Source organism: Acanthopagrus latus, chromosome 8 (assembly GCF_904848185.1).
Source record: "Acanthopagrus latus isolate v.2019 chromosome 8, fAcaLat1.1, whole genome shotgun sequence".
In the NCBI taxonomy this organism is placed as follows: domain Eukaryota; kingdom Metazoa; phylum Chordata; class Actinopteri; order Spariformes; family Sparidae; genus Acanthopagrus; species Acanthopagrus latus.
The window spans coordinates 31,066,125-31,082,413 of record NC_051046.1 but is presented as its reverse complement, the minus strand read 5'-3'; the positions used below and the strand labels follow the sequence as shown (position 1 = coordinate 31,082,413).

The 16,289-nt window shown below is 40.2% G+C and overlaps 1 protein-coding gene across 4 annotated transcripts in view; it reads right to left on the bottom strand.

The window, feature by feature from the left end:
* Window positions 1-16,289, bottom strand: part of LOC119024832 (NT-3 growth factor receptor-like) — a 266,546-nt gene that overhangs the window by 232,463 nt on the left and 17,794 nt on the right. For all 4 annotated transcript variants that reach the window (XM_037107965.1, XM_037107966.1, XM_037107968.1 and 1 more), the window contains one exon: window positions 11,214-11,285. In XM_037107965.1, the coding sequence (XP_036963860.1) occupies window positions 11,214-11,285 (72 nt within the window). The remainder of the gene's footprint in view (window positions 1-11,213; window positions 11,286-16,289) is intronic.

Sequence of the window (16,289 nt, the reverse complement as noted above, 5' to 3'; positions counted from 1 at the left end):
GCCAGCGAATATGTCAAAACCTTGATTTCTGGGTGAGCTCCATTAGCTCTTCAGTTCTGTGTTGTATTATTGCTTAAAACACGTGGTCTTACTAGCCTTAACTCTTTACCTGTGTGGTTTTCTGGTTTGTTGCACTAACTAGCTTAGTGTTACTATTGTTTGTTTATAGCAGGCAATCTTTCCCTCTTCCTTATTGGACACTGTTATATAACAAGGCTATACCATATTTTGTGTTTTTGTACTTCAGATCAGATCTGCACTACCTCATCTTATGGTCTCTGCATTTATTTGTACAGAAAGTATTTGTTAACTTGTATTTTAAGTACTTTGCCACTGTATCCATCTGATCTATGTGGAAATTTGATTTGTGCTAATAAGGCGATCATCTTTATTGTTTTTTTTTTTTGTTTTTTTTTTTGAATGTTCACCTTTAGATGATACAATATTTTGCACTGTGAGTTTTTTTTTTTTTTGTTGTTGTTTTTTTTCCAATACAACTCACGCGCATACTGTTAAACAGAGTTGAAGTCGGCGGGAGTTTTTGTCTCTCTTGCTTCTGTTTGTTCTGCTTAGTCTCCGGGTTGTTCACTCTATTGTGAATAACTTTTGGTTATTGTGGGAAACACTGCTGTCTCCTTTGTTCTGTAGTTATATGGGGACTTTGGGTGTATTTGTGTTTTGGGGTATTTTGGGGGGAGGGTGTCCCACCTCGGCTCTCTATGACCATTTGTATTTTTGTTGTTTTTATTATTTAAATGGTTAACGGCAATATAAATCCCAGCATTGCTGGGTCAGGTACACCTCTCAGATTTATTAGTTGGAATATCAGAGGTATGGGTAATCCTATTAAGAGATCTAAGGTTTTTACACACTTGAAACGTTTAAACTCTGATATAGTATTTTTACAGGAGACTCATCTTCGAATTACAGATCACCATAGGTTACGTTGCCCTTGGGTAAGTCAAGTCTTCCACTCAAACTTTAACTCAAAAGCTAGAGGAGTCGCCATTCTCATTAACAAGAAAGTTCAATTTTCATCCACTGATGTTATCGCTGATAGGAATGGCAGATACCTCATGGTTGCTGGTACCCTAATGCATAAAAAGGTTTTGTTAGTAAATGTATATGCCCCGAACTTCGATGATGTTGAATTTGCTAACAGATTGCTGAGTAACATCCCCTACTTAAATACTCACCTGCTGATCTTCGGAGGGGATCTAAATTGTGTTTTTGACCCAATCCTGGATCGGTCTAATCCTCGTAATCTGACTCAATCTGCTATGTCTAAAACATTATCAGATTTTATGAAACAGAATGGTCTTATTGATCCGTGGAGATCTCGTAACCCCTCTATTAAAAAATATTTTTTCTTCTCTCAGGTGCACCATTCATATTCTAGGATTGATTACTTTTTTTATTGACAGGACTCTTAATTCATGTGTAAATTCTTCTGACTATTTAAGTATCGTTCTATCTGACCATTCACCTTTGTTATTAGATATTCAACTTTCTACCTATAAACGTAGTCCACCACTTTGGAGATTCAACTCTCTTCTTTTGGCAGATAAAGAATTTTGCGAACTCATTTCAAATTCTATTGATGAGTTCTTGTTTTTCAATCAAAATGATTCCTCTTCTTATTCATTGCTATGGGAGACACTTAAATGTTTCCTGAGAGGTCAAATTATTTCTTACTCTGCTCTATCTAATAAAAAGATTAATGCTAGGCTTAATGAACTTACATCTGCGATTAGTAGCCTTGATCAAAGTTATGCACTGAACCCCTCTCCTGAACTACTTAAGCAGCGTCTTGATTTGCAAGCAGAATTCAATCTCATTTCAACTAAAGAGGCAGAGCGCTTGTTACTACGCACTCGTGGCTCATATTACGAACATGGCGACAAGGCAAGTCGTTTACTGGCACATCAGTTACGACGTCAAGCTACTTCCCGTTTGATACCTAGTATTAAAAACACTTATGACACTGTTACTACAGATCCCTTGGAAATCAATGCTACTTTTAAATCATTTTACTCTTCATTATATAAATCTGAATTTCCTACAGACAACACTAAAATGAACGAATTTCTTCGGAACCTTTCGAATCCTGTCATTGATACTAATACTTCCAGGCAACTGGACTCCCCACTCTCACTTGAAGAAGTATCAAATGCAATTAAAGCTATGCAATCTAACAAAGCCCCAGGCCCTGATGGGTTTCCGATTGAATTTTTCAAAACATTTATTGGTAAATTGGCACCACTACTTTTATCCGTATTCAATGAATCCTTAGAAAGTGGTTCATTACCACCAACTTTGACACAAGCCACTATAGCTCTCCTTCTCAAAAAGGACAAAGATCCAACCTCCTGTAGTTCCTACAGACCATTATCTCTGCTTAATGCTGATGTAAAGGTGTTGGCTAAAGTAATTGCATCTCGTTTAGATAATGTGCTTCCTTATGTTATATCTGAAGAGCAAAATGGTTTTATAAAGGGTCGTCAATTGTTTTTTAATACCCGTACACTCTTCAATATAATTTATTCGAAACATTCGGCTGAACTTCCCGAACTTGTGATTTCTTTAGATGCTGAAAAGGCATTCGATAGGGTAGAGTGGGAGTACTTGTTTGCAGTTTTGAAGAAATTCGGATTTGGTGATACATTTATTTCTTGGATTCGCCTTCTTTATTCGTCCCCTAAAGCCAGTGTCCATACTAATGATGTTTATTCTGATTATTTTGCTCTTGGTCGCGGAAGTCGCCAAGGTTGTCCTTTGTCACCTCTGCTCTTCGCCATCGCTATCGAGCCTCTGTCTATTACATTAAGATCTTCCCCCTTACTCAAAGGAATCACCCGTAATGGAATTGAATATAAATTATCGCTTTATGCGGATGATTTGTTGCTGTATATATCTGATCCTACACTCTCTATCCCTGCTGTTTTAAGTATTCTGGAGAACTTCAGCACCTTTTCAGGTTATAAATTAAATCTGGGGAAAAGTGAGTGTTTTCCCATTAATACAGCAGCATGTCAGCTCCAACAGTCAGATTTACCTTTTCAGTTTTCTCCTTCGGGGTTTAAATACCTAGGTATTAACGTGACACGTTCTTTGTCCAGCCTTGCATCAGCTAATTTCACTCCCCTTATCTCAAAGATTACAACTGATATTCAAAGATGGGGTAACCTCCCCCTCTCATTAATCGGCAAGATCAATGTTGTTAAAATGAATATCTTACCAAAATTTCTATTTTTATTCCAGTCAATTCCTCTTTTTCTGCCAAAACATTTTTTTGACTCACTGGACAAGATAATTTGTTCTTTTATTTGGGGTGGGAGGTCACCTAGAGTTCGTAAATCTTTACTGCAGAGATGCAGACTTAGTGGAGGACTTGCACTACCTAATTTTCTAGCTTACTATTGGGCTGTTCACATCCATAAACTTTGCTACTGGTTAAAATCTCCTGGATCCTCTTGGTGTAAATTGGAACTATCATCCTGTAAGGGATCTTCCATACCTGCTTTACTTTATTCCTCTTTACCTACAAAACCCTCTTTATACACTGATAATCGAGTGGTTCTTAATACACTTAAAATCTGGTTTCAATTTAGGCGCCACTTTAAATTTGTAGCTGCATCTTCCTTGGGTCCTCTAAATAACAACCATTTATTTCCTCCATCACTTTCGGACTCAACATTTTCAGTGTGGCATGACAAGGGTATTACACAATTCAAACATTTATATGTAGATGGTGTCTTTGATAGTTTTGCCAATTTGTCATCTCGCTATGGCTTCCCTGCTACTCATCTATTTCGCTATTTTCAAACTCGCAGTTTTGTTACTAAGTGTTTCCCTAATTTCCCCTCTTTACCGCCAGAACAGCAGTGGGAAACCATGTTATCACTTATCCCCCATCACAGAGGAATCATTTCAAAGTTGTATGATATTATCTTGGCTTTTAGCAACCACTCAAATGTTAAACTTAAGTGTACATGGGAAGGGGAATTGGGAATACAAATACATGAGGAGTCCTGGGAACAGGCTATAGAGAGGTTAAGATCCACCACCTCTTGTGCTCGTCTTGGACTTATTCAATTTAAGGTCTTACACAGGGTGCATTTCTCTAAGTCTAGACTATCTGTACTATACCCGGAAGTGGAAGACGAATGTGATAAATGCCATGGCTCTCCTTGTCACCTTAGCCACATGTTTTTTCTCTGTCCTGATCTAAAAGGTTTCTGGGCGGGTTATTTCACTATTATGTCGACTGTTCTTGGGGTAAATCTTCAACCTTGCCCTCTGATTGCTATATTTGGGATTCCTGACCCCTCACTTGCACTCAACGCTACACAAAAGGATATTATAGCTTTCTCATCCTTACTGGCAAGACGTTTATTACTGTTACATTGGAAGTCTGCTAAGTATCCTTCTATCTCCCGATGGCTGCAAGATATCATGATTTTTTTAAAGCTTGAGAAAATTAAATATACATTAAGAGGATGTACAGTCAAATTTTTCCACAAATGGCAACCCTTTATTTCTTATTTCACTAATTTAGAGGTACTACCTGATTGAATGTCTGCATGTTACTGTTGTACATACTGTATGATTAACCTGTAGTTTGTTTTGTTTTCTTTTTTTCCTTTTTGCTCATTTTTGTTTGTTTATGTGTATATGTGACTGTTTACATATGCATTTATGTATAAAAGAAAAAAGAAAAGGTTTATTGTATCCCTGTAATTGGTAGTATCTTGCACTTTTCAATAAAAATATTTGGGAAAAAAAAGTTTAAAAATACAGTGCAAAGAGTGATCAGATATAATGGGATGCATCGAGAAAGGGAGTCAACTGTAGGCTTGAAGGCCAGAGTTTCTAAGAGCCAGTGATAAGGACACAGGGAGAGCACCTTCTTAAAAAAAACAAAGCAAGGCGAAGAGCAACTGGTCGACATGCAGTTCTGCATGTACAGCAATCTTTGCACAAGTGCAGAAGGTAATACTGGGTTTTTCCACTAGAGGTACAGGGATTTTCCATAAGAAAATATGTTTTTTTCCAGAAGAAAATAACAGTGTCAGCAGAAATTAAGCAGAATAGTGATTGGTTGGAGCCATGTTGTCTGAACAGACACACCCACTTTTCTGCATTTAAAAGAGGTTGTTTTGGGCTTTGAGCCTCAGGTCAGTTTGTTTTTTTCATGAATTTTGTCTGTGTCTGATCCCATTCTTTTTTGCCCGCAAATAAAGTCCTACTGGACTCAGCCTTGAAGACTCCTGGTGACTTTTTGATCTTTGAAATCTTTTGGACCAACTGAGAAAAGAGAAGTCGTTTACATGACAGAATGATCTGGTCTTAATAAATGCAGCGGCTCAATCGTCATTAACATGTTCCGCCCCTAAATATTCCCAGATCGGAGGCCTCGCAATCAGTGCACTTGCAAATGAGATCCTGCAGAATGACCGATCATGTGACATTATTTAACCAGCCATCGACAGCAAATACGACCAGACAGATAGCTAGCTAACAGCAGTAGCAGCTAACCTGCTGCGTCTTCGGAGCACTCAGCCTCAACTTCATGTTGTTCTTCTGGGGAGTCACTGGGTGGGACAGGATCCTCTGGTCTGGTAGCAAGTGGGCCCACTGTGCTAGCTGCACCAGCACTGTCTTTTGGTGCCTCTTCCTGACGTCCCACTCCATGAAGACCCTGGAGAGGCTCATCCTGGAGCAGCTAAGGCCTATGGTCAGGCCCTTCACTGACCCACTACAGTTCGCCTACCAGCCCTGCCTGGGAGTTGAGGATGGCATCATCTACCTGCTGAACAGAGTCTACACTCATCTGGACCGGCGAGCACTGTGAGAGTCATGTTCTTTGACTTCTCCAGTGCTTTCATCACCATCCGTCCAGCTATACTGGGTGAGAAGATGGCTGTGATGCAGGTTGAGGCCCCCATCGTGTCCTGGATTGTTGATTACGCGATGGGCAGGCAACAGTACCTATGCCTACAGAACTGTGTGTCTGACAGGGTGGTCAGCAACTCTGGGGCCCGACAGGGGGCTGTCCTCTCTCCATTCCTCTTCACCCTATTCACCTCAGACTTCAAATATTGCAGTGAGTCCTGCCACCTTTAGAAGTTTTCTGATGACTCAGCAATAGTTGGCTGCATTGACAAGGGTGATGAGAATGAATACAGGACTATTGTAGGTAACTTTGTCACTTGGTGTGAACTGAATCATCTGCAGCTCAAAGTGACAAAGACAAAGGAGCTCATAGAGGATCTGAGGCGGGCAAAGACACCAGTTAACCCTTTTTTTCCATGCAGGGGGTCCCTGTGGACACTGTTGAGGAATACAAATACCTGGGGGTGTACTTTATTAATAAGTTGGACTGGACTAGGAACACAGAGACAGTCTACAAAAAGGGCCACAGCGGACTCTTTTTCCTAAGGAGGCTGAGGTCCTTTAACATCTGTTGGATGATGCTGCGGATGTTCTATGAGTCTGTTGTGGCCAGTGCGATCTTCTTCGCTGTCACATGCTGGAGCAGTGGGCTGAAGGTCGCAGATAACAACAGACTAAACAAACTGATCAGGAGGACCGGCGATGTCGTGGGGGAGGAGCTGGACACTCTGACAACTGTGGCAGAGAGGAGGATGCTGACCAGGTTTCAGTCCATCTTGGATAATGTCACACGACCAGTGTGTCCTAGAGAGGGTTCTCTAGGACACACTGGCCCAGCAAATGAGCATATTCAGCGGAAGTCTCCTCTCACCCAGATGCACCACTGAGAGCCACAAGAAATCATTCCTGCCTGTGGTCATTAAACTCTATAACGGCTCCCTAAGAGAGTCTGACACCCCCCCTTCTGTAACCTGACTCAAGCACGGACAATCATTTTAGCACATGGCAATTTGCATATGTGCAGAGGACTGGCTGGCTCCACTTGGCAAAAAATAGAACATATTTGTGAATAAATGCTTTGAATTCTAAATACAGGACATGGTGAGCTTAAAACATTTTAGTGACCATTAGTGACAACAAATGGTCCCTCCCGTATTTCGCACACTGGCTCCAGTCCTGAACCTCCCTACCAACCCAATCCCTTTACTGGACACTTCATTGAGCAGTGACCAAGCTGACCGCAGTAAAAACATTGTCCCTCCACCAGGCTTCGCTGTCCTTCCTCAACTGTGAGCCTGGTGTGCCCCAGCTGCATCAGCTCCTCCAAAGCAGCAGGTGATGAGGGTGCAACAGGCTGATGTCTGTCAACAGGATGGTGGAATGGAGTAGGGATCCTCCAGTGGCGTGGAAAACTTCTGGCAGGACACCTCTCTCTCTCTTTTTCCCTCTCCTGAGGTGATCATCAATCTTGAGACACAGGGCAATCAGGGAATCAATACCAGGGGGCACCTCTAGTGGGGTTAACTGGTCCTTAATCTGGCCAGAATGTCCATGAATGAAGATGTCAAAAAGGGAAGATGCATTCCAGCCACTATGGGCAGCGAGTGTGCGAAACTCAATAGCATAGCCTGTGACCCTAGCTTTGCTCTGCCGCAAATCAAAAAAGTGGGTTAGCTGTCTCCCTGCAGGGGGGATGATTCTCAAAAATCTTACATTACATTCTCCAGTGGCCCAAGCCTTGGCTCTCTCTGCCAGGTAGGAGAGGAGATAAGCAACTTTGGTTCTGTCTGTTGGGAAAAGTGGGCCTTGTAGCTCAAAGTGTAGTCCACACTGAATTAAAACGGTTCTGCAGTCACCTCAATCTCCTGTGAAGCACTCCGGATGTGCAAGATGAGGCAAGGAGAAGCTGGTGGAAACTGGAGCAGAAGCTGGAGCTGGAGCTGACAGCTCTGGAGCTGGACCGCGAGACAATGGTTGCTGGAGCGGCTCAATGAGGAGTGTGAATTGATTCCCTATGGATGACTGGAAATTTTTGTTAAAAGCAACAAGATCACAGAGACGCTGAGAGATGCTGTTCAGCCTCTCGTCATGGTGAGAGAGTCTCTGGGACTGGGAGTAGAGGGCAGAGCGCACAGAGTCGGAGTAGGCTGAGTCCATCTTGGCCAGTTTGTATGGACAGGGATCAGTGGCAAGGACTCAAATGCACGACTCGACACACAGAGAATGATTTAATCAATACAAAAAACAGGATGAAAACAAAAACTCGACTAGAAACTAAGAACTGCTAGCTTGACTAAAGAACTCAGAAGAAACACGGCAGGGACACTCGACCTGCCAAAGACAAACACTAAGCACAAGACTTAAATACACAAGGGAAGGGGGAGACAAAGACATAGGTGAAAACAGGACGGGGCTGCTGCCTATCAGCGCACAAAGGAAAACATGAGGACAGGAAGTCAAGACACCTAAAATGAGAGGAAAGGGTAAGTATTAAATAAAACAGGAAAAGCAGAAACAAAAACAGATGACCTTAACCAGGACAAGTCTCTAGACAAAGGGTCAAGTCTCAAGCCAGAGGAAGGAGACAGGCTCATCTTCCTGATCAAGAATGTGTTAAAAAGACAGCGAGCTCAAACCTCATGTCCTGTATATCTACCGACGTGATGTTTACTATTTTACAAAAAACCTTTTGCAAAAAATTATTAATAAAAGTTATGTTCACACTTTATCAATCCCAATATAGAAACTTATCTCTTTTATAAAAACATGCAATCGGACATGTTAAATTCATGTTTACAAAAGCATTTTATCAAACAGGGACACTTTTGTGCACTGTTTGAACAGGCAGGACAATTATGTTTACAATAAAGCATTAATAATTTCTTTGTCATTTGTAGTTTGTAGTTTGTGTGTATACATGTTGCACTTCCTTTACCAGCTTCACTAAAAAAGCATCCCACTGGTTTATCAGTGTAAAGGCTTTTAATATGAAACCGCAGCAGGAAATAATTTCTATCAGCAGTAAGTTCAGTTCAACAGCTCTGAAACACCTGATGGTATCAGACACCAGCAAACAGGGTCACCGCCAGGGATTTTGTGCCTCATGAAAAGAAATCAAATATGGCTCTAGTATAGCCCATCGAAAAAGTATTTGCAAACTTTGCATTTGAATGATATTTTTGACTATCATTCCCATATTTGTGAAAAGAACAACATGACAGTTACCTGGTTACTGCTCACTCTCTCCCTTGTATTCCTGCATGCAGGACTAATTTATCTCCACAACTGTAGACTCACAGGTGCATATAAAATACATATATGAGGCTATATAGTCGTTGCAATTCAATCTTCTGATTTCCAGAAAATATAAACATTTCTCTGATTGTACTGAGAGTTGTATTGAGTCACACAGTCTGCATGCACCAGAAATGTTCTCCTCTGTTCCTACTGCAAAGCAGGAAGGTGAGAGTCCCAAACTACAGACCAAACATTCTATTTTAGTGATAGCTGAATTTTACATATGTGTTATATATACACATACATATGCTCTTTTTATTTCAGAACTGTTTTTAATACATGAAAATCATTCTGAAATAAATATGGATTATAGGCGATTTTTATTTTATAGGGGGCTGACAGAACTGTTCGCAACCTTAAATATGAAATGATTACTTGTAATAATAACTTTCAGTCAGCACTTAATGAGGGATTAGATGAGAATGAGGAACCTGCTGCAGCTGAAACTGAGCTAGATTCATGGCTGTCTGACTGCCTTCAATCTTAACAGCCACTGACATTAACTCTTCTTAAACTGTATTTGCTGTGAACTGTGCTCACTTTTCTTTTGAAATACACTCGTAAGGAGTTGTCTTCCCTTTCCTTGTTTTTTTTCCCATTCTGCCTTTTCCTCCCTGTGCTCTCTTGGGTAAAGACATGTCTTGATGAGCAGCAGCCACTCCACTCATTGGGCTGTTTGGAGATGCATCTTCACACACTTGCAGCTGCAGGGGTGGACTGAACCATTATGTATTGTGAGGGGGGAGAGGGGCCTCAGATCATCAGATTTATTCTGCCAATTTTAAGTTAGTTATGACACTAATAATTTAGAGATTTAAAAAAATTAATAAACAAAAACATTTTAACTTCAGGCCTTTCGAGGGCCCCCTCCCCCATTGGGTCCCTGGGTAATCAGTCCCACTTTTCCCCCCAGTTTGACGCCCCTGGCAGCAAAACTGACAAGTTTACAGAAGATTACATTATCCCTCTGGAGCTGTGGTCTGTGGTTGCCTCCAAGTATAACTACATGACAAAGCACTTGAAACAACCTCTACGGTAGTTGCCGCTACAGTAGATATTTCCATAACCACATTTTGCTTTCATCAAACACACACAGACACACACACGCTCACAAGGTGCAAGCAATAAATATCAATACCCAAAATCATGATCGTTACTATGGGAAAAGAAGCCGGTAGTGGTGTATCAGTACTGTGGAAAATGAGTACTGAAAAATATTCAAATATTCAGACTCAATTTATTTACGATGATCAATATTTTTGAGAGCACTAATCTCTTGTCTGATGGTGCATTTAAAGGTGTGTGCAAACAGGTTGCAGTGTAGCTTGAGAACCTACAAAAAGAACTACAATAACTACAGATAACTACAGATAACTATAGAGTCAGGTCAGCGATCTATACAAACTGGTGAATAGCAATTCAGATCCCTGGAAAAGAAAAAAACTTATAAAGTGCTCTTAAAACTCTGTGCTCATATATGAGTGACTGATGACAACTGATTTCATGTGGCAGAAGATTTGTACCTTTCTATGCTATGTCTTACAGTCATCACTAGGGTGCTTGACCACCCACATAACTGTCGGCATATACAGAATATTTGCAGTCACTTTCTCAGCATACATATAGTTTTTACAGACACTGGAATATATTTCATTGAACAAAGGCATGGCTAATGGTCCCAAGAAAAGTTGATTTTGAGTCTTACCCCACCTCGTTAAATACCGGGGCTACAATCCCAAAGCATCATTATTTGACAAGTGGAGTATGAGTCTCAAAAATCAACTTTTCGTATGAATAGGCCCTTTAATCTGCAGCTGTTCTACACATGTCACTTGAAGCATTTTCTGGTTGGTGAGCTCTTTCATAGATAATAGAATTACTTTGGTTGTGGAATGTGAAAAAAGACCAGTCCTAGAGACATACAGGACTTTTTTAGTATGATGATTTTGATGGCAACATTGAACAGGGAACAGTGCAGACATGATGTGTCAGCTGTAGCTAAAAGACAAAACACAACTTACAGTTCGAAGAGCTGCAAATGTTCAAAGATCTGCCAGGACAATGTGGTCAAATTAGGGTTCTTGGACAGGTTTCTGAAGGAGAGAATACAAGAGAGGAGGAAATGTAAGACAGATGTGAAATTCACTTCAAAATGGAAATAAGAGCTTAAAGTCACCAGTGTCATATGCCCTATGGCCATACAGGTTTTTTGTTTTGTTTTTTTAGCACAAGCATTACTATAGCATCATCATAAAAATGGAAAAACTTGTTCTGGCCATGTCTATCAGTCATGAGCTTTATCAGAAATGAATATTAAAAAAAGAGAGGAAAAAGTCAATGTATGGGAGCATACCAGCATTACTGTCAGCTGTTGTCAATCCTCCAATCACATCTTTCTCCTATCATATGACCTGGTTAATGCTGCGCTACAGCAGTGAAGCCATAGCTGTCATTACTGTAGATTCATGTCCTGTTCTTATGTTCAGATAATGGTTTTGTGCCTTGTAGTTTCCTGTATTTGATCTCCATGTCTTTGAATCGTTTCTTGTTGTGTTTTTGTTTTTTCCATGCCCCACTGTGCCCTTTAAGTGTCTCTTATGTTCTTCCCTCTGTCTCCCTCTGTCTGTATTACTGTTCCCCCCATGGTTTTTCCTCTGTGCTTCTCCCCCCGCTCATTACCACACCTGACCTCTTCCCTCCTCTCTCCTCACCTGTTCCTCCTCTTGTCATTAGCATCTGTGTATTTAGTCTGTGTCTTCCCTGCAGTCCATGTTTGTTCATTGTATCTGTCTGTGTCCATGCTCCTGTCCATGTTCTTCCTGTCTCCCCATGGTATGTGTTCTTTGGATTTAGATTTCTGTTTTTCCAATGTTCGATTTGAACTTTGATTTTTTTTTTCTTTGTACTTGAACTGATTTATTTTGCCACTTCCTGTTTCATTGTTACTTTGTTTCGTGGTTCTTGGAATTTCATGCTCCTTGTTTTTTTTAGGTGGTTGAATTTTGCTTTTTCTGTGGACACCGTTCTCTGCAGTACAAAGCTGAGCATCTGGGCTGGAGCGTCTGTCTGCTCTCCAAACTGAGGCTGTGCAGATCAGTAATTATGGTAGGGGAACAGATCGACTATAGATATGTACTTTCTATGACCCCACTTCAAAAAACACGAACTATCCCTTTTAAGTTACTGTTTGTACTTGTATAAGCCTTTAAGTTAAACATACAGTCTGAGATATATGGTAACGCCCAGCTTGAAGGCCGGGTGGAGATTACTGTTAATTAGCTGTGGCAGACTGTGGTTGAGAGACTGATTAATTTTCATTTTTCAGATATTCATTACATTGTTTGTTTGAGGGAGAATATATATATATATATATATATATATATATATATATATATATATATATATATATATATATATATATATATATATATATATATATATATATATATATATATATATATATATATATATATATATATATATATATATAACTGTGTGCTTGTGGATGCAACGATCAGTAATGCTAACATATCTATTCAGGATTTAAGCTGATATTTTTATAATTTTTACTTTCTAACCTGTGTCAACACATTAGCAAGGTTTCCCACAGAAAACTTGCTGAGCCTGGTAGTAGGTTGGAGGGACGGCCCACTGGCTGCGAAGCATTTTTTTTTTTTTTTTGATGACAGGGACTGGACACAGGCCAGCAACTGACTGATGGCAGTGCCCTATAGGTTAGAGATTCGTGACATAGTAAAATTTAGAGTGGGTCCAAACTGTCTTGCATTAAACCAGTGTTAAAAGTTAATTTGTATGCAATTTCATGCTTTAGGAGCCAGTAAAGGCATTCAAAACTGCCTATTATGGCTTTATTTAATCACTGGCTTGAATGCTACAACATGAAAACAGTGCAAGCTAACTACTGGACAATTCATAATAGATATTTCATTATGATCAATGAACTATATTTACATTTGAAACAATGTGGCATTGCTTACATTTGCTTCTGCTTGCTGCCATATTGATGCTGGTGCGATGGTGGAGAGACTCAACATGAGTGTTGAGCACATCTTACCTATAAGCAGTGCAAGGAGCTTCAAGAAAAGCTCTGCTTGAGGATTCCTGTGTTGCCCGCTGGCGGTGGCTGCGACAGACTCGGCAAAACCAAATTCTGACTTTATTAAAACAGCTACCGCCATAGCTTATCTAATGCTGAATTTAATAGTGGAGTTTTACGACTAAACCACTGTGAAATTAGCACACTTATAATTGTTAATACTTTCACGTAGTACAAAACTAACTATAATTTGTCAGGTACAGCCACCCACTGAATATGAGGTCCACCAACTAATTTTGATTAAATCCTCTGTTTCCCATCATGGCCTGGAGAAGGCTGCTCTGCCACCACAGCAGATGACGAGCTAACATCCATGCTAGTTGCCTCATCAACCCGTGGCTCAGCCACTGCTGCACTCTTGGTCATCCGATGAACCAGCAGGTTAAATGTCTCTGCATTTTTTGGCTTTTTCTTTGTGACATCACAAGCAGCCTAGTTTGCGTGTAGTGACGGTAGCAGTGGGGTGTGGACCCACCATGTGTTCACGTGATGCAAACCTATTTTGAATAAATAAACAATGCTTTGCCTGGCAGTGGGAAATTTAAGCCTGGTGGGCCGCCAAGCTTATAACGCACTGGAGGAAACCCTGCATTAGTCAAGGTTGTAGGGATCCCCCGGCTCCTAACCTACTTTATCCAGTGCCTGGATACATTAGTCAGACACAGTTACTATTATTGTTTTGTATGTATTTTCATGCATCTACTATACCTGCTATTCAAGCTCACCACAGCATGGTTTAAGAAAAAAAAAGATATAGGCGGCCACATATAGTAATCTTTGTGTCTAAGCCCATGTTTTTTTGGGTCTATGAATTCATTGGACTTGTCTAAATTGCACTGACATGATTACATACTTATGGAATGCATGATTTTGTGAGATTACTGTAAGTGTTTATCTTTGTTACCAAAGACGTAAACAATTTAGCCTATGTCATGTAACTCCTTCTCAGTATGTGTTTTTGGACACATACCCTTTTTTTGCTAAAATACAGACTTGACATTCAATGTAAAAGTTATTGCAACCAAAAGTTACTTATATTGGAGTTGTATAACTTTGATTATAAGCAACTCCGAATTACACTGAACAGAGGCCTCTGTGTGAACCCTCTAAAATTGTCACTTATTTCAGTTTGAATAAGGTAATACATATATAATGCAACCTCTATAGCTGTTTTTAGTTTAAAGTTGGCATTATACTAAACCCAACAAATCTAAATTCACAATTTTCAGCAACAACAGCTTCATTGAAATGTTGGCAGCACAGTGTATACCATTTTGCTCAAACAAAATTCATCCTTGACTTATTAAACCATCCACCCCACCCCTCTTCTCTGGGAAAAGTTATTTTCTGTTGAAAAAGGCCAACAATGTGTTGAGAGAGGATAATATTGTTGAATTAGCTTGAGGGGAAAAAATACACTCCAAATGCAATTTTGACCATGAGTTAAGTTGTTGTAAACCGAGAAACTTGCCCCATTTGCTGTACAAAAAAAATAAATTCAAAATTAAGAGATGGCTCTGATGTGGTTGAGGTTCATCAGAAGGGAGCCAATGGAATCAACAATGCAAGTACACATTTCCACTGGTGAAACAGTACACTCAATGTCGACAGAAGTACCTACATAAAAAATACATTAAAATCCAACAAGAGAACAAAGCTGAGCCACCAAAAGAAGTGCCAGAGTAGTGACTGGTCCTTTCAACAGCCAAATCGATTGTCTTTTCTGTGGGACTACAATAACACATGGAAGTAAAGACACAAGTAGTGTTAAGACGGATACGCTCGCAGAGTCCATTCTTGAGTGTTGTGACAATCGTGCAGATCAGTGGGCTTGCACTGTAAAAGGCAGGATCGATTATTATGACCATGATCTAGATGTTGTAGACTGTGTTTACCACCACTTGTGCAGTAGTAGTTTTCGTAATGGATGCAACGTACTGATACATTCCAGAAAGACCCAGAGGAAAAGCACAGAAAGTCTGGCTGGCCCAAAAATCAAGATCAGGAGCAGGCATTCATGAAAGTTTGATCTTACCGCGAAAGTAATGGACAGTTGACAATTACACATCCTCGAGAAAAAATGAGTCCTCAACCAAATACCACTGCCAAAGGGTTTACTTCCAGATCATGGTGTGGATTGGAAAGGAAGGTGACATGAACACAGTGGATTGGGGATAGAAACTGGTGGACAGCCAGTTACTGCCAGTTATGACTAGTAATACTGTTGCCCCAGAAAGCCTCCTGCAGATGATCCACTGTAATTGCACAACTGACTGCCGAACAGAACGGTGCAGTTGCAGGGCATATGGACTACCATGCATGTCTGATTGTGGAAGAAGAAAAATGACTGGTTATGAACCACAGAAGCCACCAACACTAGGCAAAATGATATGAGAAAGGAGAAATATGCATTTACATTTACGGGGAATTGTACTTAGTTTTTGCATACATTTACTTATAACCAATTGCTTCAATATATTAATTAGGGGCCGAGCAGGCCTCAACCTGCGAGGTTCCTATTGTTTGCTCTGATGAGCAGAAGCTGGAGTGGTTGTTTAATTTCAATGTGTTTAAAACTGCTTTATTTCTCAAGCCTGGAAAAGAAGACAGGTACATTTGTTTAATTATTTTTTTGATGTGCTAATGTTGTTGTGCTGATCCAGTTGTGCTCTAGATCTGGTTTGGTTCTTTCTTTCTTTTTCTTTTGGTGTCCTATAAGCCCATGCGGGCTGGGTATACATCTATGCATGACACAATAAAAGTCATTCATTCATCGTTTTTCAAATGACCACTTTTTCGTCCCGAATGCTCAAATTTTTCACTGCCTGAACATGCTCCAAAACTCACCAATCTTGGAAATATATGTCACACCTGCCGAAAATGTTCATAATCTACTGTTGTCCTCAATTTCCACCACTAAGAAACTATAATCAAGGAAAACACTATAATCAAGGAAAGTGCGTTTTGGCTTATAACTCAC